Raw genomic sequence first — 25,314 nt, 5'->3', positions numbered from 1 at the left:
AAACAACAACAACAAAATACCTCTCCTATCTCTGAGTTTATTGATAACTAAAAATAATTAGTACCATTGGATACCTCCAAGATCCCAAACAGGGTGGAAAACTTAAGAATGTTGCTGTTTGGTGTAATCTATTTTTCCCATGTCACTCTTATTCTTGACTGAGAGACCTGTTCCCACTTCTAGCACCCCCCCCTTTAAAATATAATTTTACCTTAATCTGTCACTCTTATCCATAAAAAGTATTGTGAATGCAACGACATGACTCTTAAATGTAACGCTGAGCAAAAGGAGTCAGACACAAGAGAACATATTGTATGAATTCATTTATATGAAGCACAAACCCAGGCAAAATTAACCTGTGCTGGAATTCAAGATAGCGATTACTACTGGGGAGATAGGAAGTGACTGGAAGGGAGATTGAAGGTTCTTCTTAGGGTGCTGGTCATGTTGTTTATTGATCTCAGTGTGACTTTCATGGATATGTTTAATTAATTAATTAATTAAATTTTTTTCTTGGCTGTACCTGTGCTGCTTGTGGTATCTTGGTTCCCCAACCAGGGATTGAACCCGGGCCCTTGGCAGTGAAAGTGTGGAGTCCTAACCTCTGGACCACCAGGGAATTCCTTCATAGATGTCTTTAGTTTGTGAAAATTTATCAACCTCTACTCTTATTTGCACCTTTTAGTACGTATATTCTACTTACTAAGTAAAAAGTAAAAAAAAAAAACCCAAACTCCCACTTTATTGAGTGCCTTCCAGGTAGGTACATGGCACTGGGCTAAATGCTTGTGAAGAGCATAAAAAGAACCAGATATTAGTGGTTGCCAGGTGCCGGGGACCAGCCCCAGCTGGACAGGTTTCACCCAAAGGGGAGACGGAGTCGGCGTGGACAGAGCACAAGACACCTCAAAGGATGCAAGGCTCTGACAAATTTATTTTTCATGATTCCAAAGCATTTATACTATAACATAATCTCATTTTCAATCTTAACAACCTCATTCCCATGATTCCCATGCCAAAAAATCCTTTACATAAACCATAAAACAAAAGTAATTTACATCAGCAGGTTAAACAAATTAAGTAATCTTCTTATTGCCTCCGGTCTCTTTCATCCCTTGTGGTTAGGTACATCTTGGTCACATCTAGGTCAGGAACTCTGTTTACGGTTTCTTCATTCTTCTCAAAAAATTAAGGTGTTCTTGTACCTGCACATTCTGCTCAATCAAGCTATAAACTTAAGCAAATAATTCTATTAACAATTAAAAGCAAAAATACAACATTTCATCCACAGATTTTCTAACCCTATCATTATAATCCAAACAATGTACATTATTTTTTATACTTCTAGGAGACCATGGGAGCGGGCATTGTACCATAAACTCATTGATTAAACCCACCGTTGCATAAAACCTCGCCACCATACCCAGGTATTTCCCAACATGTTTATAACTCCACTGAGAGGCCATAACTCTTGCAATTTTTCTTTTAAAATAAAAAGCTGCTGCAGAAATGTTCCCACCATTGTATCTCCCCAAGTCCAATGCCCTGGCCCGGGAATAAAAATTTTCAAATATAATCATTACAGGAGCCGGAGTAGCCATAATCCTTCTCTTAGTTTTTACCCTAAATTGGGGTCTTTCCTAAACCCCTGCATTAAAACTATACATATTTCCCAACACCAATAGCAATCCTTTAAGAATCACCTTAGGCAAAGGCCGGGGAAAACAAGGGGAACCACACAGAGGAGAGCTTTGCTTCTCCATATTTATGCCTGACAGCACCAGCTTTGCAGAGGAGAGCTTTGCTTCTCCATATTTATGCCTGACAGCACCAGCTTTGCAGAGGAGAGCTTTGCTTCTCCATATTTATGCCTGACAGCACCAGCTTTGCAGAGGAGAGCTTTGCTTCTCCATATTTATGCCTGACAGCACCAGCTTTGCAGAGGAGAGCTTTGCTTCTCCATATTTGTACCTGACAGCACCAGCTTTGCTTGACACTATGGGTCTCGTCCGTGCTGTGACGGGTCTCGTCCGTGCTGAGACTCAAAGGCACTTCCTATATGGCTCCCGACAGCCAGGGGCAAGGGGAGGGAAGCATGGGGAATAACTGCTTGACTGGTATGAGGTTTTATTTTGGGGTGATGAACATGTTTTGGAACTAGATAGACGTGGTGGCTGTGAATGTGCTAAATGCCACCGAGTTGCTCGTTTTAAAATGGTTAATTTTGGGCTTCCCCATTGGTGCAGTGGTTAAGAATCTGCCTGCCAATGCAGGGGACACGGGTTCGACCCCTGGTCCGGGAAGATCCCACATGCCGCGGACCAACTAAGCCCATGCGCCACAAGTACTGAGCCTGCACTCTAGAGCTTACGAGCCACAACTACTGAGCCCGCGTGCCTAGAGCCCGTGCTCCGCAACAAGGGAAGCCATCACAATGAGAAGCCCGCGCACCACAACGAATAGTAGCCCCCGCTCACCACAACTAGAGAAAGCCTGCACGCAGCAACGAAGACCCAATGCAGCCAAAAATAAATAAATAACTTTATTAAAAAAAAGGTTAATTTTATGTTCTGTGAATTTTATCTCAATCAAAAAAGGAAATTGGTTAACCAAATTCAATATGGGTTTTTTCTTAGCTTTGACAAATGTACCATGGTTATGTAAGATTAACATGAGGGCAAATTGGGTGATGGTTATACTCTGCTACTTTTCTGTAAATCTAAAATTGTTCAAAAATAAAGTTTAGTTAACAAAAAAATAGAAGCAAGGCAGTGGACCACTGGAACGGAATCCCAACTTTTATAAATTAGTGGTAAGTCACTTCTCTCTGATGAGCCTCAATTTCCCATCTGTGAAAACAGGAGATTTTTTTGTAATTTTGCATGGGTAAGGATAGTAATCCTCCCACTCTCCAAATCCAAATCAGAATCTCTAAGCATGAAGGGCTGTGGTTAAAAACAGAGGAGAAACATTACCTTGGCCTAGTAAGGAAACTTCAAAATCCGGATACCACTACAGGATTGAGAGAGGTGTGGTTGGGAAAAACTGGCGGATGACCTCAAAGATTCTTCCCAGTCCTTGAATTCTATAGTTTTAAGTTATAGTCCCCACTCGCAGGAAACATGGTTTTTCTTAGGTAGTCATAGTTTGGTAAGAACTAAGGTTGTGTGGAAGAGTTCTTTGGGGGATTCATTCTTGACTGGAGCCTTATGTTGGGGTAGAAACATGTTACAGAAGGTCAGGTGAGCCCACCTTAAGCAGGCTTTGAATAACAACAGGCCTAGGTATGGATTTGACCTAACAGAAAGCAGTGAGGGACTGCAACATAGCAATGTTCCAGGAAGATCCACTTGGCAAGCAGTACACAGAGGAAGCTAAGGGAAGCAGAGATGAGGCAGGAAACTGAGCTCAAAGGAAGCCACAGAAGTCCAGATGGGACTTGAGGGCTTGGCTGTGTGGTGCTCATGGGAATTAAGAAACGGTATGTTAAAAAAAGAAAAAAAAAGAAACGACATATTTCTAGGGACTTCCCTAGTCATCCAGTGGTTAAGACTCCATGCTACCACTGAAGGGGGCTCAGGTTCAACTGAGATCCCACATGCTGTGCAGCACGGCCAAAAAAGAAAAACCAATATATTTCTAGATATACGCCCCTATGTTCATCGTGGCACAGCATTCTTTACAATAGCCAAGATATGGAAACAACCTAAGTGCCCACCAACGAATGGATAATGAAGATGTGGTGTATATATATAATGGAATACTATTCAGCCATAAAAAAGATGAAACCCTGCCATTTGTGACAACATGAATGGACCTTGAGGTTATTATGCTAAGTGAAATAAGTCCTGTGGAGAATACCGTATGATTTCACTCATATGTGCAACATAAAAAACTAAAACAAAACCCCAACTAAATTAACAAACCAAACCAAACCTACAGAGAACTGAGCAGCAGTTACCAGAGGGGGAGGGGCAAGGAGGAGGGAAAAATGGGTAAAGGGAATCAACAGTATGGTGATGAATGGAAAATAAAATTTTGGTGGGTAGCATGTTGTAGAATATACAGAAGTAGAAACAGAATGTTGTACACAAGAAACCTATGTTATAAATCAATATTACGTAAATTAAAAAAATTACACAATTAGAAATGAATATATTAATATAGAATGAGCAAACTGAAGTTAAACTTGAACTATTTTGGTAATCCTTAAATAATATTCTTCTGCTCCAAAAGCAATCAAATACTTGGTAACAGTGCCTATGTCTAGTAGAAGCCACAAAGATTAGTCTTTATCACACAGAGTACAAATGTTATGCTGTGTATGTATCCAGACTTTACATTCTCCTTAGGCTACTATTATGAAAGAAAACAGATTATCTTCGACAAGATTATAAAAATGATTTCTTTCCTATTCTGAAGCTGCTCTGTTAATTCAAAGGGAAATGAAAATACGTATGGAAGAGAAAAACAAAAATAAAAACAAGGCCTTGCTGTGTACATGCCACTGTGCTAAAAGTCTTCTGTTATCTTTCAAAATTCTCCTTTTAAGGTAGGTATTAATACTGCCAATTTAGAGATGAAAAAACTGAAGTTCAGTGTATTTAAAAAAAAAATCATTTGTACAATAACCAACTATGAAGGACTCAGTGTATGCTGTTTTCCCAGAGACATATACTGTGACATTGTAACGAACTTGTAGAAATAGCATCGATATAAATTTCAAGGGAGAAATAAGAAATATATTAAATAGCTTTGTCTTTCATACAAATATAAATGTGAGAGACAGGAAAAAAAAAAGAAGCGATGTTTCTGCTGTGGAGAAGGAAAAAGCCACTGGACCTAATGAGCGTTGGGCTTGTGTATCTATCTGTGAATTATGATTGGAAACAGTTACGTAATCTAGGGGTAATACAGTGTCATAGCTGAAATCATGGAGATATCAGTGGTGTTCCTTCATAGGATTTAAGAGTTAATACTTGAAAGCATTTAAAACAGTGCCAGGAACACAGCAGGGACTCAATAAATGTTTGGAGTTGTTGAGCATCTACCATGTATATGACCAGCAGAGCCATGGGAAGCTCTCACTGTGGTTGAAGAGCAGCAGCGCCCCTGCTTGTTAATGAGCAGCATCTGCTGGTCATCCAAGGTGATGCAGGATCCCATATTTATAAGGGTCTGGCTCAGTCCACACCCCAAGAACTGTACAGAGCATGATCAGTGGTCCTCCCCAAAAGCAAACTTACAAACAAGAAGGATTAAAGAGGAGTCATCACTTTTAACAAGAATTTTTATTTATACAAAGCATTATAATTTTCTCAATATTCTTCACTCATTTATCAACAAACTTTCCACTGTATTCATTTAACAAATTAACAGTGTCACACTACATTTCACTACCTTTCAACCTCCAAGCACTCAACTTAGAGACGAACAAAAAAGTGCTCGAAGCACCAAATGGAAAGAGAAGAAAACTAGGAAAGGTCAACAGAGATACTTCAGAAGCAGTTAAAGGGGATGGCTTAGGGGAGGAATTAGATTCCTGAGCACCATCAGATTTCCCTTATGGTTCAGAGAGGTTTACAAAATCATTTTTAAAAGACATGAGATTAGAACTAGGGAATCAGACGAAACCACACTTTGGGATATTAAGCAGGTCATCCAAGTTCCTGGATTGGGAGAAGTGTGAAAAAGAGGGACAGAGAAAGTGGGAATGGGGAGCAGAGGAGAGGCAGAACAGAGACAGGAGGTGAGAAGCACAGAGGGAGAAAGTTGTGCCTAGAAGAAATAAAGTCTGGAACTTGTCATGAATTGGAATAATGAAAAGCCAAGTCACAAGTCTAGGAGATGGACTACAAGAAGAGAAAGCCTGGAATTTTATACCTTCCAGGAGGTGACAACAAATCCTGAAGCTGTACAGTCGCAGGCAGTGAGGTGCATTTAAGACTAAACCATCTGTTTTACAAGAGTAAGACGCTGGCAACCTTACTTGACTAATTCTACTCTGTTGATTTAAAAGCGTTATGTGCCGAGAACATAGCCACCCAAGCAGGTAACATGCCTATAGGCAATATAGAAGGGGTCCAAGCCAACTGAGTCTGTAGAAACCAAAATTCAGTTAATGTTACTGTCAAGTGAGGAAACAATAGAAAAGATTTCATTGTTCTCTTGAACCCTTATAGTAATTTCCTAAAGCTAAGCCATTCTGATCACCTGAAATAAGCTAGTATTGCCAAATCCTGTACAATCAGATAGGCTGACCATGATCAAACCCCAATTTTTCCTGAGCCTTGGCTGCCTCTGTGATCTGGAACACAGTCGGCAGCATGAAAGTTATTATTACTTTTTTGGGGGGCGGGGAGGGAACTGGGGATCAACAACTGCCTAACTATACGTGTAAGTAAACAAGAGAGATCAAATTGACCAATTAAATTAGCTCTTCAGAATCTCTCTTGCCAAAAAGTCATAACCTTGAGACTGATTAAGCAAAACAGGATTCCGCTACTCAGATGCTCCGAGTCTGGGAAGCGCTGGTTTTGATGATAATTCTGATGATAATTCAGTTTTTATTTCGATCTTCTGCCTAAGACTACTCTGCCCAGCATGAAAATGCTTCACACAAACGTGTACGGCGTTTCAGAGTGGTACCTTCCGAGCTGCGTCTCCCCATCCTCTCAGTTGTCCACTTCCTCCTCTTCATTCTGTTCTTCTTCCTCCAGCCTCTCCTCATCTTCATCGTTGTCCTCATCCCTGCTCTTGTCTTGCTCTTCTGAATCTGTTTTTTTGTCTTTGTCCTTCTTCTTTTGCTCTGAAGCTTCCTTCTTGCCTTTTTGCTCCCTCCTGTAAGCTGTAAGGATGAAGGGGAGGGAGTTAGGAGGCAAGACTGAACCAGACTGCAGCAGCTAACTCCACTGCATAATTGGAAAAGCTGAGGCACAGAAGGAAAAATAACCCGCCCAGCACCACAAACAGTTATGCGGTGGTGCCTGCCATCGGAGTCGCATCCAATACTTTGCTTACCGGACTTAAAGGCACCCCAGCTGATAAAGACTTAGGGTCAGGTGAGCAGATCATACAGGATGAACATCTACTTGGATGAGAAAACGAAAGGGTAGTTACCTTCCAGAGCTTCTTTTAACGGGGTCACGAACCGCTGAAACTCCATCTCCTCCATGGCGGAGAGCACATCGCTGGCATTCAGTGTCTTGCGTTTCCCTTTCATCGCGAAGTTGTTGGCACTGAAAGAAGAAAGATTAAGGGCTGTCAGATGCCCTCTTGCCGCGTACGGAGTGGGTGGGAAAAGGAGCACCCAGAATTGGCACGAGAAAGCCTGCATGCACTGATTTTTGTGACACGGTAAGTCCCTCCCTTACCTGTACAAAAGGGTTAAAGCAAAGTTACTGTTTTCTTATTTTGTTTCAGAGATTGCAAGACCTGGACGAGGGCTCTGAACCTCCCTCCACTGAGGTAGAACATAATTCCTGGGGTTTGCGGCCTCCAGGCCACGAACTCCGAACCAGTGTGTGTGTGTGGGGGGGGTCTCTTTACCCCTTATGCCCAGCTAAGCTCTGGCTAGCTCTGTCCGCCTCACCAGGATGTGGCGTACAGCACGAAGACGCTGGCGGCGCGGGAGATGGCGCTCCGGGCCTCCTTGGAGATGCTGACACCGTCCGGGAGCTGTGAGAAAAGCGCGGGTGAGCAAAGCTACCGGCCCAGGACCTGTTTTCCCCTGCCCGCTCGTCCGCCCCTGGCCCGTCCGCCAGCCGGAGCTGCTCACCGCCTCCTTGATGATCCTGGTGATGACGGCATTGGGCAGGTTTAGGTCCTCGGGCCTCTCCGCCATTGCCGCGGCCGGGGCCCAGGCCTCGGACCTCCTTTTCAGGCAGCTACAGCGTCCGGACTTCCCGCGTCGCCACGGTCTGACCCAACGAGGCTTCCGTCGCGCCCCGCGTGGCCCACACAGTGTCCCACAGTGCCCCGCGCGCCATAACCTTCCTCCTCCTCCAGCCCAGCTTCCGCCTCCAGTGGCTGGTGCTTCCGAGCTTTGCACGCTGCCATGGTTTTGGCTCGAGGGGTTTCCGTCCGGCCTCACCAGCACCTGGCGTCCCTTCCCAGGCTCGTTTCTCTGCTTCACGCCACCACCGTCTCTGGAACTTGCTTAGCAAATTAAGTATGGCTCACTGGGCTTCCGTCCCTTTCCCATAGTGCTCTGCGCTGCTGCCTGGCGACGTCGCAGCCTGGTGGCTAGCGTGGGAGACGGAGGCGTGGACTGAGCTGGTGGGGCGGGGCTCCTCCCGATGAGAGGCTGGGCGCATCGTTCACTTCACCGCGGGTCGAAGAGTGCCGTTTTTCTGTGGGCTTAGGCCGCTTGGCTTCCGCTTTGGTTTCGCGGAAGCGCGGCCCTCCGAGGCTGCATTCTCCCACTTCCCTTTTCCGGAACGAAGCGGGAAATCTTTTTTCAATTTTGCCGGCGCAAATGGTCGCCTCTAATGTTTTTAGCCCTCTCGACTTTGTAGTAATGGTATTAAGAAAAACTATTACCTAAAATTTTTTTTTAGCGCTCACTACTTTGCCAGCACCGTGCTAGGGCTGGCGACATAGAGATGAGCATGACTAGACCTCGGGGCTCAATTTGGGCTGGTCAGGTAACAAAAGGGCAACACGCAGCCGGTTGTAAGAATAATGTAACATTATATTCGCATTCAAAAACAAACCCTCTTACAATTGTATTTGCTTTTTAGTTAATCGAATTGTTTATCGTGCATCTTTCCTAGTAAAAAAACATTTCCATGGTTTTGCAGTGGCTTTTTTAAAAAAATTATTTATTTATTTTTGGCTGCGTTGGGTCTTCATTGCTACACGCGGGCTTTCTCTAGTTGTGGTTTTCTTGTTGCGGAGCACGAGTGTGGGCTCTAGTGTGGGCGTCAGTAGTTGTGGCTCATGGGCTCTAGAGCACAGGCTTAGTAGTTGTGGCGCACAGGCTTAGTTGCTCTGCGGCATGTGAGACCCTCCCTGACCAGGGCTCGAACCCGTGTCCCCTGTATTGGCAGGCGGATCCTTAACCACTGCACCACCAGGGAAGTCCCTGCAGTGGCTTGTTGAGCTCTACCATTTTCCTATTACATATGTAGCAATTGTCCTCACTCCCGCAAAGCAGAAACGCTTTTTTTTCTTAAAACCTGCTGTCTCAGGCCACCCATAGTTTTCCTGTTTTTGACAGTGACATGAACACGGAGAAATATTTCCCTATTATAAAAAAAAAAACAGCATATGAAATGATAAATGGGAACTGAAACTGCTTCAGTTAGAGATTATAGGGTTTGGTGGGAGAACTGTCCACTTGGCTAGAATACACCTGGTTTAAAGATGTCAGGAAGTGCTCAGCTCCAGCCAGTTGCTATCTAGTTGGAATTGGGCCCCTGTGTTGTTAGATATTTTAATTTTTAAGAGGAGCCAGCAATCTGGACATTATGGACTCTTTTCATCTTTGCGTAATGGCTCAAAGTGCAGACCAAACAAAACAAATCATAGGCCAGGTGCAATCCCAGGCCAATAGTTTGCTATCTTTGGTTTAAATTATAAGCACTTTAGAACAGGAACTTATTTTGTTCTTTATTGTTCTCTATGCCCATAACAGGTCCCCTCACATATTTGGTAGTCAATAAATGTGTTGAGTAAAAGAAAAAAGAAATGGACACTGTCCTTAAAAGGTTATTAGGGATCAGGTGGTACTGATTGCCTAAAACATTTCTAGAGAGAGAACGATAACATTTATTGAGCACCTGTTGTATATCATACATAAAAGTACATTATCTTATTTAATGCTTCTATGATGCTACTTAGGGATTTCCCCTTCCCTACTTTATATGAGGAAACAGGCTGAGGGAGGTGAAGTAACTTGCCCAAGAGCATACAGCCAGTAAGTGAAAAGCCAGTGGCTTCTGATGCAACTGTGGGTCGACTGATTTGCTGTTTGAGCAAACCCGTTCATTTCTGGTGGGTATTTTAGCCGCCTGAGTGAGAACTGGAGCATACTGAAAATTGAAGCATCTCCTCCAAAAGTTTGAGCCGTCTAAAGCACTTCTGTGACTCAGCCATCGCTCAGTATCCACAGAGGATTGGTTCCAGGAGCCCCTGTGTATAACAAAATCTGAGGATACTCAAGTGCTATGTACATTACTTATAATTTGATAAGGCTTTTTGGAGATGGTGGCATCTTCTCCCTAATGATTAATGAAGGGGAAAAGGAAAGGATGCTAATATTTATTTTGAACTATATGCCAGAACTTTTTTCCTCTCTCTCTTTTTTTTTTTGCGGTACGTGGGCCTCTCACTGTTGTGGCCTCTCCCGTTGCGGAGCACAGGCTCCGGACGCGCAGGGTCAGCAGCCATGGCTCACGGGCCCAGCCGCTGCGTGACATGTGGGATCTTCCCGGACCGGGGCACGACCCGTGTCCCCTGCATTGGCAGGCGGACTCCCAACCACTGCGCCACCAGGGAAGCCCTATGCCAGAACTTTTAATGTCCATTAATTAATTGTTGTGGTGATCCTGTGAAATAGACTTATCCTCATTTTGCAGCTGAGGAGACTGAAGCGCAGATTGGTTAAATCTCAGGTCACTCAGTTATTAATTTAAATGGTCAGTTAGGAGACCTTCTGGAGTCAGTCTGAACCCAAACTCTTATCACTCTACTCCATGCTGAGATAATTTCATGCTTGCTTGTTACCCAATTCCTAATTATCCTGTGACCACCATTTATCTATATGGTTCAACAGAAATATTTCACGCTTTGAGTGCAAATTAATATCTGGACTGCATGGCTAATGTATAGTATTCCCTAATTATGTGGTGATTGTTTTTCCAGAGGGCTAGAAAGCTGCAAGATTGGCTTTTGTCCTAAACCATTTGTAGCTATGGACTTGCCAGATAAAAGCCAGTGGGATGAAACTACCTGTGACCTGGCTGTTTGTCAGCATCCACAATGCTGGGCAACTCTCCGCCGAATTGAGAGGGGCCACCCTCGAATTCTGGACTCCTCCCGCAAATCTCCTCCAGATGCTGAAGGTGAATTAACCATCCCTGTCTCCTTCCATACAAGATCCTTGAATTGTTTCTGTTTGGCTCCCTTTTGACATGTTACCTGTTTTCCTCTGGTCTGGTCTTTCAGACAGACTCCCAGTGCTCACCATTGTAAACATCACAGATTCCTGCTTCCAGGCCAAGAGACTTGCTTGTGGTCATTCATCAGGATTTACCTTCCCCAAGGCTCACTCTTTATTGTCTCAACGTTCAAAGTTTTACTCCAAATTTCAACGCCGGTAAATTATCATGGAATCTTCCTTAAAGGACTTATGACCTCAAAATTCTGGGTTAACTTCCTTTGCTCATGTAGTAGACTTTGAGAAAGCTAGATTAAAAATGAAACATTAATGGGAGTTCCCTGGTGGTCCAGTGGTTAGGACTTGGCTCTTCTACTGCTGTGGCCCGGGTTCAATCCCTGGTCAGGGAGGTGAGATTCCTCAAGCTGCATGGCGTGGCAAAAAAACCCCAAACAAACCCTCACTTAAAGGAGTGATGAATAGTTAGTGGGAAACAGAAAGAAAGTGTTCTTTTTTATCTTTTTTTAAAAAATTATTTATTTATTTATGTTTGGCTGCATTGGGTCTTCGTTGCTATGCTCGGGCTTTTCTCTGGTTGCGTCGAGCAGGGCTACTCTTCGTTGCGGTGCATGGGCTTCTCATTGCGGTGGCTTCTCTTGTTGCAGAGCATGGGCTCTAGGCATGCGGGCTTCAGTAGTTGTGGCATGTGGGCTCAGTAGTTGTGGCTTGTGGGCTCTAGAGTGCAGGCTCAGTAGTTGTAGTGCACGGGCTTAGTTGCTCCACGGCATGTGGGATCTTCCCGGACCAGGGCTCGAACCCGTGTCCCCTGCATTGGCAGGCAGATTCTTAACCACTGCACCACCAGGGAAGTCCAAGAAAGTATTCTTACTTGTCTTGTAGGAGTTGGTTAAAAGAGGGGAGGGTGTATTAGTTTTCTACGGTTACCATAAAAAATGTACTATAGACTGTGGGTTAAACAACAGAAATTTATTTTCTCACAGTTCTAGAGGATAGAAGTCCAAGATTAAGGTATTGGCAGAGTTGTTTTCTTCTGAGCCCTCTCTCCTTGGCTTGTAGGTGGCCATCTTCTCCTTGTGTCTTCACATTGTCTTCCTTCTGTGTGTGTCTGTGTACTGATCTCTTCCTACAAGCACACCAGTCATATTGGATTAGGGCCCACCTATATGACCTCATTTTACCTTAATTATGTCCTTAAAAACCCTATCTCCAAATATAGTCAAATTCTTTTTTTTTAACTTTTTTTTGGCTGCGCTGGGTCTTAGTTGTGGCACACAGGATCTTCGTTGCAGCACACAGACTTGTTTAGTTGTGGCATGCGGACTCTTGGTTGCGGCATGCATGCGGGATCTAGTTCCCTGACCAGGGATCGAACCTGGGCCCCCTGCATTATAAGCTTGGAGTCTTACCCACTGGACCACAGGCAAGTCCCCAAATACAGTCACATTCTGAGATACTGGGGGTTAGGACTTCAACATAAGAATTTTGGGGAACACAATTCAGCTCATAACAGGGAGGATCTCATCAGCTTCTGTGGGTCTTGAGAAAACTGTGTCCATATATGCTGTTTTTCTTATCTTTTATTTTTAGGTATGAAATTATTTGTAAGCTCTCGAAGGCAGAAGCAGTGGTTTCCTTTTGAATCTCCTGCAGAGTCTAGGCACCCAGTTAGAGCTTGCTGATGTTGGAAACTAAGGGACATGTGTCTGTGGAAAACGTAGACTTAAAATTCAAAGGCCTTGTTGCCTGGAATCAAAACACTAACGGGGGCCCTTATAGTGGTTTCTTATTCCTGTTTGATTTAAGCAGCGCTTGATGATTTCTGTTAGGCTAAAAGGTAGTATAGGAGAGGGTAGGACTACTTTCTGGTTTTCTAAGACTTGAACGCTGAGAAAATGGTGGCTTCTTGCAGTCACGGCCTGTCAAAGCAGACTATGACATCATTTGCTTAGTTGCTCATTGAATTCAGAAATATATCTTAGTGGGGTCACTTTGTTGTGTGCTGGGGGTATTATGGTAAACAAGATACGGTCTTTACCTCTAAGGGGCTTTCAGCCTAGTTGGGGAGACAAAGAACCATTCAGTGTGATGTGTGTGGTGAGAGGAGTGCCCCTTTGGTATGTGGAAGCACACAGGTAGGGCTCCTAGCCCAGGGCACTGTCTTCTGTACAGATGACATCTGTGCCTAGACCTGAAAGCAGAGCAGCCTAGTAAAGTGGGAGTTATAGGTGGGTAATGCATGGGAAGAGAGTTCTAGACTATAGCACATGCAAAGGCCTGGAGGCAAGAGGAAATTGTTTACATATCAGGAAAGTAGCTCATTGTGTCTAGAACAGAGAGCAGGAATGGTCAGAGATGAGGCTGGGGAGCTGGAGTAAAAAGTAGGGGCCTGTGTCTCAGAGGACTTGATAAATCAGGCCAAGGAGTCAGGTCTTTATCTTACACCTCTTTGCAATATTCATTCATTTATACATTTAACATGTTTTAAAAAAAATAAAATAGTAAATGATATGAAAATATAAAGGGTTGATATTCTTTTTTTTATTGTGGTAAATATACATAACATAAAATTGACCATTTTAACTATTTTTTTAAAAAAATTATTTATTTTTGGTTGCATTGGGTCTTCGTTGCTGCGTGGTGTGCGGGCTTCTCACTGCGGTGGCTTCTAGTTGTGGCACGCGGGCTCAGTAGTTGTGGTGCACAGGCTTAGTTGCTCCGCGGCATGTGGGATCTTCCCGGACCAGGACTTGAACCCATGTCCCCTGAATTGGCAGGCGGATACTTAACCACTGCACCACCAGGGAAGCCCTTAACCATTTTTAAGTGTACAGTAGCATCAAGTACACTCAACAGTCTTGGGCAACTATTGCCACTATCCACTTCTAGAACTTTTTCATCATCTCAAACAGAAACTCTGTGCCCATTAAACAATAACTCCCCTTTCCCTCCTCCCTGTGGCCCCTGGTAATCTCTATTCAATTTTTTTGTCTCTATGTATTTGCCTATTCTAGGTACCTCATATAAGTGGAGTCATACAATGTTTGTCCTTTTGTGTCTAGCTTATTTCACCTTGCATAATGTTTTCAAGCTTCACTCCTGTTGTCACATTTTTCAGAATTTCATTCCTTTTTAAGGTTGAAAAATAGTCCATTGTATGTCTGTGCGCCACATTTTGTTTATTTACCATGTTTTTGAACATCTACATCAAAGTAACTTAATAAATTTTTATTGATGGTGATGTAACTATCTGTAGTTGGAGAGAGAAGTACATAGGCTATGAATTCAGTTTGATGCAACAAATAGTTGTGAAGTGTTTGCAATGTGCAATGTCTGGAAGCTGTTCCAGGAAAAACAAACAAAACTTAAGGCGATGCTGAGACCCTGCATTCATTTGGTAGGAATTAAGCCCAAGGGTTTCTGTATATAATAAGAGGCTTTTCCTCATAGCACTAATTTTATCATTCCAGTTAAGTCTTTTGTGACTCTGTTTCATGTTTGGAAACTCTCATTTTTTAGGCCTTGGAAGGATTTACCTGACAGAGACTTAATACACCGTACTAACAGATCTCCCAAAGTAAGTCACAGATTAAAAAAGGTACTTCCTCAGCATTTTCTCTTTACTAGTGGGAATAAAATATTTGCCTTTATTTAACATTCAGGATGACTATAATCTGAATAATGATGATGATCACTATCTAATATTGGGCCCTTACTGTGTGCTGGGCTCTGTGCTGATGCCTTTACATGTTACACTGTTTTTAGAAATCCCAGACACAGCAGGATTGATTTGTGGTAGTTTGGCATAGGTGAGAATTTCCTATGTCTGTCCTATATAGAGCATGTTCAGCTACTAAGTAAACACTGTCATCTCATAATACAGGGAAATTAGAATGCCGGAATGTCAGATCTAAAATAAGCCTCAAGAATGTCTACACTCATGACTTTCAGAGTTTTTTAGCTATGACCTATGGTAAGAGATACACTTTACAACAAAATATCATGGAACAGTCTTTACCGTAACTATGAGTGATATACTCTGAAATTTTCTATCCTGTTCTATTTCATTTTAAAACAGTGGAGGCTGTGATTCACAAAATTTGATTTCGTGACCTATGAATAAGTTGCAACTGCAGTTTGAAGAATATTGCTATGGTCTATCTCATATATCTTACAGTTGAGGAAACTGAGGCCCAGATAGGAAGTGATTTGCTGAAGCACAGCTAGTTAGGAGAAGAGCTAAATTTTAAGAAGGAAAAAACCCTTCTACTTGTCTACAATAGAGATTTACTATTTTTTGCAGTCCTACTGGATGCCTTATATTTTTCCCATAAGATCCTTCACTTTTTATGTGGTGGAGAGGGTAGATGGGTTTGAAAAGATGAATGTACAAATCACTTACCTCTTTGACCTCTTCAGAATGAGAGGGTTAGATTCAATTAGTTTTAAGTTAATTGGCTAGGATAATACACACGCATGGTTCTAAATTCAAAGTGCATAAAAGGGTTTATGGTGCAAAAAAGGTCTTCTCTGTTCCCCCAAGCCAGTTAGTTCCTTTTCATGGGGACAACCTTATTTTTAATAGTTTTTTTTTCCCTGCCTGAATCCTGCCAGAGGTATAGACTAGATGATTTATAAGATTTCCTTATAAATCTAGGATCCTAAATAGTGAAATGTGAAAAAATTTATGACTTTAACTTTTATGTAGATGCTTATAATTGTAGACAGGCTGTAAAAGTAGAAAACTTGCTTCTGCTTCTATCGGTTCTCTCCCTGCTCCCAGACTGTGTTGTTTTATCTGCAGGGAATCTAAGTCTCTGTAGTGCAGTGGGCAGAATGAGTAGTGTTCCCTTAGGTAAGCCCCAAGGTATCCTCCTATGAGGTGGGGTTGGGAGTTGCTAAATGCTACCCTAATGTGGCAGGGAGACAGGGGACACTATACACTTACCAGTGCTCACTCTTGCAGAGTACCTTTACTGATACCTAGTTTCTCGGAGGAGCAGTATGAAGATATTTTGGGGATCGGAAATGTTTTTTTTCTTACCATCTTCTGAACCACCATACCTTTTGGTTAGCATGATGATTCAGTCCTTATCCTGGTACATACACAGGCTTTATATCTTTCTCTTAGCTATCAGTGCTAAATTTGAATGAGACACAACTTCCTTGTCCTCAAGATGTAGGAAATATGGATGTAATTTGGATCCCAGAGAAGCATATGAGGTGAGTATCATGTCGAGAACTTGGGAGTCTTCAACTCTTGTGTTCTACAAATGCCTATCGTCCTCTACAGACCTTCTCTCTGTGACTTTTTTTTTCTTTTTTTAAAATTAATCAATTAATTAATTTTTGGCTGTGTTGGGTCTTCATTGCTGCGTGTGGGTTTTCTCTAGTTGTGGTGAGCGGGGGCTGCTCTTCATTGCGGTGCGTGGGCTTCTCACTGTGATGGCTTCTCTTGTTGGGGAGCACTGGCTCTAGGGCACAGGCTCAGAAGTTGTGGCACACGGGCTTAGTTGCTCCACGGCATGTGGGATCTTCCCGGACCAGGGATCGAACCCATGCCCCCAGCACTGGCAGGCGGATTCTTAACCACTGTGCCACCAGGGAAGTCCCCTGTAACCTCGCTTTTAGCTACCTCATTGCAAGAAGCAGGAGGTCAAGCAGAGCAGAAGGCTATGGTCTCTTGTATTTGCCTCTTGCTACACTGGAATTCTTGTTAGTACACTTTGAGATTCATGCTTTGGGAGTTTTCTACATAAAATTCTACCTGACAGTAAATAGCATAAAGATAGGGCCCAATGTATTTGTGGTTTGATTAAGAAACAGATGCCTTCTGACTATCAGTTTTTCTTATTAGCCATCAGCAGCTAGTAAAAAAGTTTTCAGTGAAGGCTGTGAATCTTTGGTGTCAACCCTAAGGACTAGCACACTGGTACAAAATAAATAGCATATATATAGAGCTTGTGTACACAGCAAGCGTGATGAAGATCATCTGGCGAAGGTCCAAAGGCTTGCTAATATTGGCAATCATTGGAAGAAATTGGTTTTTCTTTCGTGACTGCTGAGGCTTTCAGATTCTTTTTGAGTGACTGTTTAGAGATGATGAGACTTTATTTTCTTTAAAAAATTCCTGTGTATGCTTCTTTATATGCATTTTGTGTGTGAATATATATGGTGTAAACAAGAAACAACTAAGGATTTATTTCCTTACATGTAAAAGAAGCCCAGAGTTGGGTGGGCCAGGGCTAGTATGTCAGCTCCATGAGGTAACCAGAAGCCAGAGCTCCTTCTAGCTTTTTGGGTCGTCATCCTTAGCCCATGGCTTCCATCTTCTTAGGTGCTTTCTAGGGGCTTTCAAAGTCTAAGCTGACTGCTAGAGCTTCAGCCATCATATCTGTGTTCCAGGCAAGAAGGAGGAGGGAGATGACAGAGCAAAAAATATTTGAGCACCTCTGTGCTAAGCAGTGGAATTCAGTGGAGAACTAAATACTTTGTCCCTTCCTCCTGGAGTCTTATGGTGGTGGTGGGATTCAGACATTATAGACATTGCTGCACCTAAGTATATAATTACTAATTTGGATGAATACTATGAAAGTAAGTAACTGGATTGTATGAGACAACGGTGGGGAACCTAGTTCAGATGTGAGGGCGAGGTGGGGGTGGGGTTCTTGTTTTTAGCAGCCTCTTGGAAGCAGGTACCCCTGGCTTCCCAGCCAGCCGTCTTAGAGTACTGGATGGAGGATGGAAATCTTCATGCTCATCATTCATACATATCCCTGATGTTTCTGTGTAAGATGTCTGGGAATAAGTTGTGGTTATTCTTATTTCAAGTCCAGCTGAGAAGAAGCATATTATTCGCAGCCAGGATGGGGAGATGAAAAGAAAGAAATCTACAGGGGTAAGTTTGCTGTTTTGGCCAAACCTTCATGATATTACTCCGCAGAGTTTATTTTTGTTTTCCTTTCAGGTATCTTCCCCATCCCCCCATTCTCTCTTTAAATGAACAAAATCTGCCAAAGAAAACCCCTCTTAAGGAAGGAATAATTACCAAACCATCTTCTACTCCGAGACTCTTTCCCCCTACCTCCTCCTTGTAGGAAGGTAAAAGAACACCTTGAAGAGATGTTAGGAGGAACTGTTGGGTATTCGGAGGGAATTTTTGGTTGATTAAAAGCTAATTTTCATTGTGATGGGAATAGAATTTAAACAGACTAGAAGTTATGATGGACCTGTGCTTCTAATTCTAATTCTGCCATTTATTGGGTAAATGTAGCCTTGGGTAAGTCACAGAGCTGGCAGGTTGCTGTGTCCAGGAGAATAGTGTCTTGGCCCATTTTGTTTGTTGCTGAATCCCCAGCCCTAGCCCAATGCCTGGCACATAGTTGGCCAATAAGTATTTGTTCAGAACTTTTTGGGGGAAAAATGACACAAAACAGCTAATCCTCGTATTTTCTGAATTCAACAGTAGGATTGAAGAGCCAGATTGGGAAAAATGTGGTGGGTCTGGTAGCGTAGAGGAGGTGAGGATGCTGGAGTAGGTCTGGAAACAAGAGTTTCCCATGGCACCGTTGTACTGGGAAGCTGGAATGCTAATGGGACAAAGTGGCATTGAAGAGAGTGCTTCAGCGAGTTCTTTCCATCATTTCTCTTCCAGAAACACAAGTCATCTTGGGACACAGAAGCACAGTTGGGACTTCCAGGGATGATTGTGCCTCCTCCCTCCCCAGTACACTTGTTTGAAGAACTAAGTTCAGAACGCGTACCTTTATGGAAGCAGTATGACATGTTACCTCAGGATCTACTGAAGGAGTAAGTACCATGTAAGCCTGTGGGAGAACCAGAGCATCTTCTTTTCTTCAGAAGCTGAGAAGGGTCTAAGCAGTGTGCTCTTTCTGAGGAGGGAGGGGAGAAAACTGCCACCCTACTTGGTCACTGAGTTCTTGGACTTATCAGTGTGCAGTGATGACAGTAATCACCCCCATTTATTAAGTACACTTACATCTGCCAGGCCCTGTGCACACTGCGTATCTTCTCTCATTTAAACCTCCTCCAGGAGGTAGACATGCTCTTCTTTCTGTAGATGAGTTACGGGTAAGTGGGAGGCAGAATGGATATGTGGTTTGGAGCGAGACAACCTTTGAATTTTGTATTGAAATTTACCGCCTTTGTGAATTTTGACTATTTAGTTAGCATCTTTCATCTTCATTTTCCTCATTTGAAAAATGAGGATAATAATACCTGTCCTTAGGGTGTGGTAACGATTCAGAGGTATAAAACACATGAGCCTGACATATAGTAAACACTTAATCCATTCAGCTACAATTACCATACTTGCATCTCAAAGCCATTACCGAATAAGCACCTGTTGGTACAGCCTTTTAAGGCCCAGAGTGGACATGTCTTCACATTTGGAGCCTTTTCATCTCTTTCTCCTCAGCCAAGAAGAGCTGTTGCTGACTTTCTGCTGTCTCTGTTCCTTGCAGCCTCTTGCTGGATAAAGGGAAAACCATACCTTATCTGGAGATGCAGACACAGTTGGCCATGATGAAAAAGAAACCTCCCCTGGAAAAGAGCCGACCTTACAGTGCCATTTCTGCTAAGATGCATTTATCTGTACGCTGCCTCACCCAGCAAGTAAGAGCTAGGGAACCTCAGAGGAAGAAGTCTGTATGCAAGTCCAAACTCATCTCTCCTCAAGGCTGGAGGAATTAACATTCTATTTCTTCTTTCTCTTCTATCCTTCCACTCTGGATCCAGGCCCCATAGAAGGACTGGGCTGTATGTAGGTGAAAGCAAATGTACAGGGAAAGGTTTTAGGAGAGCAGCGTTCTCTATTTCTTCTGCATTTTGCTTTCCACAACTTTCCCCTCTCCAGAGCCCCTGGTACAATGCTGCACACATTGGCTTCTCAAAAAATGTTTGTTGACTAGTTGGATGAATGCATTTGGGGATACATTTTGGGAAAGGGAAAGACCTACAGTAGAGCTTTTCTTCTTCTTTTTTTTTCCTCTAGAGACCAGCATTGAGATACCCTGAACATTTGAAGAAACTATATTACAACCTGACAACAGAAGGTAGGTTTTTCTCGTGCTGCTAGATCTCCAGGTACCATTTGCCATCAGCCCACATTTCTTATACTTGATCTTAGTCCCATGTTTGTGGCCACAGTCTTATAGGGTCACATGTAGAACTCAGAAAACTGCAGCTTCAAAAAGCACCCACTCCCGGCTTGGTCCTGACCAGAGAGAGAGTGTCTCCATTGGGTAGCAGAGCACAGCAAGCAGCCCCACGGAAGGGTGGGAGCTGTCAGGGAGAAGAGGACTGAGCTGGCTCTCTGGTCACCAGGTTACAGGAAGCAGCAGTGGCAGCAGCAGAGGAAGGTGAAGACAGCTACTGGGAAACAGGTAGAGTGGCAGCAAGGGGACCCCCAGGACCTGCTAGGATTTGAGCAAGTGGGTGATGCCTGGAGCAGGAAGGGATGTATGAGAGATGGGATTCTCCCTGGTGTCTGCTGGTTGTAGATGCAAAGTTCCTGTATGGTTATAGATACTAACTTCCTTCCTTTAAACCCTTTTTTTTTCGGCGGTACGCGGGCCTGTCACTGTTGAGGCCTCTCCCGTTGTGGAGCACAGGCTCCGGACGCGCAGGCTCAGCGGCCATAGCTCACGGGCCCAGCCGCTCCGCGGCATGTGGGATCTTCCCGGACCGGGGCACGAACCCGCGTCCCCTGCATCGGCAGGCGGACTCCCAACCACTGCGCCACCAGGGAAGCCCCCTTTAAACCCCTTTTGAAAAGGTTTCTTCACTTCCAAAAATCCTAATTCAGTTTCCCCTCATGTTGGTTTCAGGAGGCTAAAAAGAAATCCAAGAGTGAACCAGGGAGCCACAACACCTCTCATAAACGTTCAGGTGCCATGGTTTATGACCCATGCTGTGGTAAGGAGAATGTATGGGTTTGGGAGTGACAGAATCCCAGGACCTAGCTGAGGACAGGAAAAGCTGAACACGTTTATCATTTGAGGACCTGCCTTTATCAGGCACTTGGAATTCCCCTTGGAATGCTTTGGTTTGGCTGGTCTACCATGTATCATCCTTCCATCAAATATTTACTAAGCAAGCGAGCTGGTCCAGGTGTCTGCTTCACATGGGGATTTGAGAGATGACCATGAACATGAGTCAGAGTCACTTTCCCCTCAGGTCCTACTTTAGTAAAGGCAGCGGTTTGAGGATGAAGAGCTAGCCCAGGTTATTGAAGAGAAGAGCCCTGAGGGCCCATCGGCCAGTAAGGCAGGGAAGAGCCAGGGTCCCTCACCAGAGGGCCGTGAGAGTTCTAAGCAAGCAGAGTCAGCCGCTTCTCAGCCATAGGTTAAAGTCTCAGGAGGCTCACACTATCCAGCCCATCCAGCAGGCAGGGGCTAATTCTTGACAGGCGATCCTTTTCCTATGGTGTTCATGCCAGAGATAAGAGATTCCCCTTTTTTGGAGTTCTTATCATGTCTGAGCTGAAGGATATACTTGCCCTGGTCCCTCTGACTTTTCTCAGCTTGAGTGCAGAATGGGAGGGAGGGAGAAAGAATCCCCCTAAACCTTGGAAGATTTTTCTGCCCTAAATAGACTGGACATTGCTGTCTGTAATGTGAAAATAACTGTTTAATCATCAGAATTCACTCTGCAACCCTGGGGCACTGAGGGCTCGGGTGAGATGTTTCCTGAGAAGGATGCTATTCTTGGTTTATCTCCCATCCCACTGAGCTCTCTGATACCTAAAGTGTCTTCTAACATGAAGATCTAAGAAGGCTCCTGACCTTCACATGGGAGGTAGACAGAACTGGGGCAGAGGTACTTGTCCAAGGTTAGCCCTGCATCCAGGGTGATAACCAGTCCCCCGAGTTTCATTCTGGTGCCTCTGTTCCTCTTCCTGGTGCCTCTAATAGGAGCAGCTTTGCTTGGATGACTGGGGGCCCTTTGAATTGTGTTCTTAGAGCAGTGGCTTGTCTTCCTTGATCTGAGAAAGGCCTCATGAAAGAGATGATTTTTTGTTTCTTTTTGTAAAAAATTTTTAAGCTGCACCATGTGGCATGCAGGATCTTAGTTCCCCAACCAGGGATCGAACCCGTGCCCCCTGCCCTAGGAGCATGGAGTCTTAACCACTGGACTGCCAGGGAAGTCCTGAGGTTATTCTTGCATTGGATCTTGAATATGTGTGAGAGTTTTCCCAGTATGGACGAGAATTCCTGGAAACAGGAATAGGCTGGGTAAAGGCATCTTGGAGGAGCATGGCTGCAGGGAGGAGCATTGAGCAGTCTGACGTGGCTGTGGGGTCAGGTGTTTAAGGGAGAGGGGTAAATCAGGCCGAAGAGCCTGCTGAGATGTTTGATCTTTATCCTTAGTGGTCGTTGGTGATGCTCTACCTTAACGGTGCCCTGAAATCAATTGAGGAGCTTTTAAAAACCTAAAACCCAGGCTGCACCCCAGACCTGTCAAATCAGAGTTTCTGGTGTTAGTATCCAGGCCTCGGTGGTTTTTAGAATGCCCCAGTGCTTCCAGTGTGTGGCTAAGGTGAGGGCTAGTGCTGTTAGGGAGCCAATACAAGTGCCGAGCAAGGGAGGTCCTTGATTAGCGTTCCCTTTACCATCATACCTCTGCTGGCAGATTGGAAGATGTTCATTTAAAGCAAGGGAAACTGAGAAAGGAAAGAATAAGTGCATTTAGGGACTAGTTGGGGAAACATCTGATACAAAAGAATCATAGATCTAGAGTTTTTTTTGGAGGGAGGATGTTCATTTTCAGAAGCCAATATAGGTACATAGGGATGGCACAAGAAAGTAAGAGCAGTATTCATAGACTGAAAAGGTAAACTTAGAGGTTCTTTTGCTACTATGATGTATAGGCACCTGCCCCTTAGGTTTCATGGAGGAATCCTGGATATTTCAATACAGACTTTATCTTAATCGCTAATTCTGTAATAGGTGTGGTCACAGTCCCAGGTCAACAGAATCACACATAGAACTCAGAGGGCTTAACTCCCTTTTACCTGCCTCTAAGCTTCTGTATTGTCCTGGATGGGGAGTCACCTGTAGACTAGGGATCAACTAGAAGTCCAACAATGGGATATGAAATACCAATAAGAAGAGAATTGCATTGATTTTGTGGTCACTAGGTCACAGAACTCTACCAGGTCGGGAAAGTGACGAAAAACAGCAGCAGCAGATGAAGATAGAAGGCCCCACTTCGAAACAGGTGAGAGTGTCTGAGGGCCATTCTGCTAGGGCTGTTTCAGTTGTCTGTCACTGTATAACAAACCACCCCAAAGCAGAACCATATTGGTTTGCTATTTCTCATGGTTCTGTGGGTTGACCGGACAGTTTTTCTGGTCTTGCTTAAGGTCACTCATGCAGCGGGATCCAGCTGGAGGCTGGGTTGGGGCTCTTGGCCAAACTGTCTTAGTTCTCTTCTATGAGGCCTCTCCATGTGGCTAGTTTGGGCTTCTTGACAGCATAGTAATCTCATGAAAGCACTTTCCTAGGGATGGGCCTGGAACTGGAGCAGTATCACTTCTGCCACATTTTATTTGTCAAAAAAATCACAAATCTAGTCCAGATTCAAGAGGAGAGGAAATCAACTCCATCTCTTGATGGAAAGAACAGCATGTGCATACAGGAACGGGAGGAATTCTTGGAATCCACCTTTGGAGGCAATCTACCCTTAGCTGACAGCTGGAAATGGGGGAAACTGGGTTCTGGCTTCATCTGGTCAGCCTGGAGGTCAAAGAATGCGTGGCACAAGCTTCTCTCTTCAGTCTCAGGAGGCGGCATTTTGTTCTGTCTTAGATATTAATTTCTCCAAGAAAAGCATCTTTTAGAAAAGCCCTTTGTTTCCTAAAGTCCTGATTCAAGTTTCCTTACACGTATGAATTTCAGGATTCCACAGAGAGACCACAGATGGACTGCACTAAGAAAAACCTGGATTCCTTCCCTGGTAGGCAGAGTAAGATACTAGGGTGGAGGAACCTTAGTAAGTGACTGAGGACAGGGAGAGCTGAACCTGTGCTGACCAGGATGGTTCAGAAGGGTCCTAAAGACATTCCAGCCCTTCCTTTCTCTCTTGATTTTTCACAGTTAGTTGGGAGAAGGCTACAGGTGCAATTAATGGCTGGGTCTTTTTTTAGGTCCTGAATTATCCACAATAGAATGCACTAACAAGGACATCAGGACTCAGATGGAGATTTTGCTGGAAGCCCAAGAGAGGACCCCAAACAGTACTTCTAGAACAGCTGGAACCCTGAGCTCAAACTGCTGAGGATTCTTCGGGACACTGATGAAGAGGATGAGGAGAACCAACCCTCTGGGGCACAGAGTGAAGAGTCTCTGGAGGCATAGGCGGAAGGCATCATGGGGCAGCCTTATTCCAGAGCAGGATGCTTGGATTCCTGAGGACAGTGACCTTGGACATAAGGGCAGGAAGGAGAGGGGACTTCTACTTCCTGGAGCCTCTACCGGGGTCTGACCTTAGGGATTCTGTTTGCTTCATTCACTTCTACTTGCTTCTAAAATAAGCGAGGGAGAAAGCCCCACCCCTTTCTAACTTAGACTCTTTCTCTTCCATTAGGGCCAGGATAATTTTAGTGATTAAATACAACTGCTGCTTATCAAAAGACTCATTTCTCTGTTTCTGGGTCACTTTTATCTTCTCTCTGAAACTGAAAAGTTTCTAGTTACAGGAAGATGAATTTGGCCTGTGGGAACCCCTGCTGTGTTGCTTTTCCTCTTATTCCCTGGAAATGGTTTATTTTGAGGATGGCATCTGCATCATTATCAAATAACATTCATTGTGCTGTGTGGTATGTGTAGTATTCTTTGTGTGGTAGAGGACTCATATTCACCTAAAAGAGTCTAAGGATCCAGTTCCTAAGTACTGAGTCTATGGGAAAATTTCAGTGATGTTCATAAAGACGCAGAATTTCAGAGTCTCAGGGTTGCTTGTACTTGGTTTTTGGAAGGATTTCTAAAAATGTTTTTGTCCTTAAACTTTTCAGTACAGAAAAATTTCAAAATTACGTAAAAGAGAATAATATAAGGAAACTCAGGATTTAAGTCGTGATGATTAGTACAGAGTTACCTTTTTTTTTTTTTTTTGTGGTACGTGGGCATCTCACTGTTGTGGCCTTAGATTTGGGTAATAAAAGCCTGGGCTCC

The 25,314-nt window shown here is 43.8% G+C and overlaps 2 protein-coding genes and 1 non-coding gene across 3 annotated transcripts; 2 read left to right on the top strand and 1 right to left on the bottom strand.

Annotated features, from left to right (window-relative positions):
• Window positions 1-922: 922 nt before the first annotated feature.
• POLE3 (DNA polymerase epsilon 3, accessory subunit) lies at window positions 923-8,196 on the bottom strand. The gene is made up of 4 exons (XM_030858946.3): window positions 7,778-8,196; window positions 7,592-7,677; window positions 7,120-7,238; window positions 923-6,847 (listed from the first exon to the last, which is right to left on the bottom strand). Exons 1-4 carry the CDS (start codon window positions 7,841-7,843, stop codon window positions 6,675-6,677), a joined length of 444 nt encoding a protein of 147 aa, XP_030714806.1. The 5' UTR covers window positions 7,844-8,196; the 3' UTR covers window positions 923-6,674.
• Window positions 8,197-8,655: 459 nt separating this feature from the next.
• C6H9orf43 (chromosome 6 C9orf43 homolog) lies at window positions 8,656-25,213 on the top strand. Its single transcript, XM_060300586.1, is given in 14 exon segments — window positions 8,656-11,066; window positions 11,170-11,320; window positions 14,639-14,696; window positions 16,251-16,342; window positions 17,951-18,017; window positions 18,774-18,928; window positions 19,603-19,753; window positions 20,133-20,193; window positions 20,465-20,523; window positions 20,968-21,028; window positions 23,280-23,359; window positions 24,040-24,106; window positions 24,288-24,386; window positions 24,389-25,213. Coding segments are annotated over 14 exon segments (1,362 nt in total). The 5' UTR covers window positions 8,656-10,915; the 3' UTR covers window positions 24,499-25,213.
• TRNAR-UCU (transfer RNA arginine (anticodon UCU)) lies at window positions 11,440-11,511 on the top strand. Its single transcript has one exon. It is a non-coding gene; the product is annotated as a tRNA-Arg (tRNA).
• Window positions 25,214-25,314: the final 101 nt, after the last annotated feature.

The sequence above is a fragment of the Globicephala melas genome, chromosome 6 (assembly GCF_963455315.2).
Source record: "Globicephala melas chromosome 6, mGloMel1.2, whole genome shotgun sequence".
Taxonomy (NCBI): Eukaryota; Metazoa; Chordata; class Mammalia; order Artiodactyla; family Delphinidae; genus Globicephala; species Globicephala melas.
Note: the sequence above shows the minus strand (reverse complement) of the source record. Positions and strands in the feature narration are given on the sequence as shown.

Excerpts from the sequence above, each read along its gene's own strand:
- POLE3 (XM_030858946.3), bottom strand. The coding sequence starts at position 7,843 with ATGGCGGAGAGGCCCGAGGACCTAAACCTGCCCAATGCCGTCATCACC. Across the intron at positions 7,239-7,591 it reads GTGCTGTACGCCACATCCTG|TGCCAACAACTTCGCGATGA; the intron begins GTGAGGCGGACA and ends TTCTTCTTTCAG. Across the intron at positions 6,848-7,119 it reads GTTAAAAGAAGCTCTGGAAG|CTTACAGGAGGGAGCAAAAA; the intron begins GTAACTACCCTT and ends TCATCCTTACAG.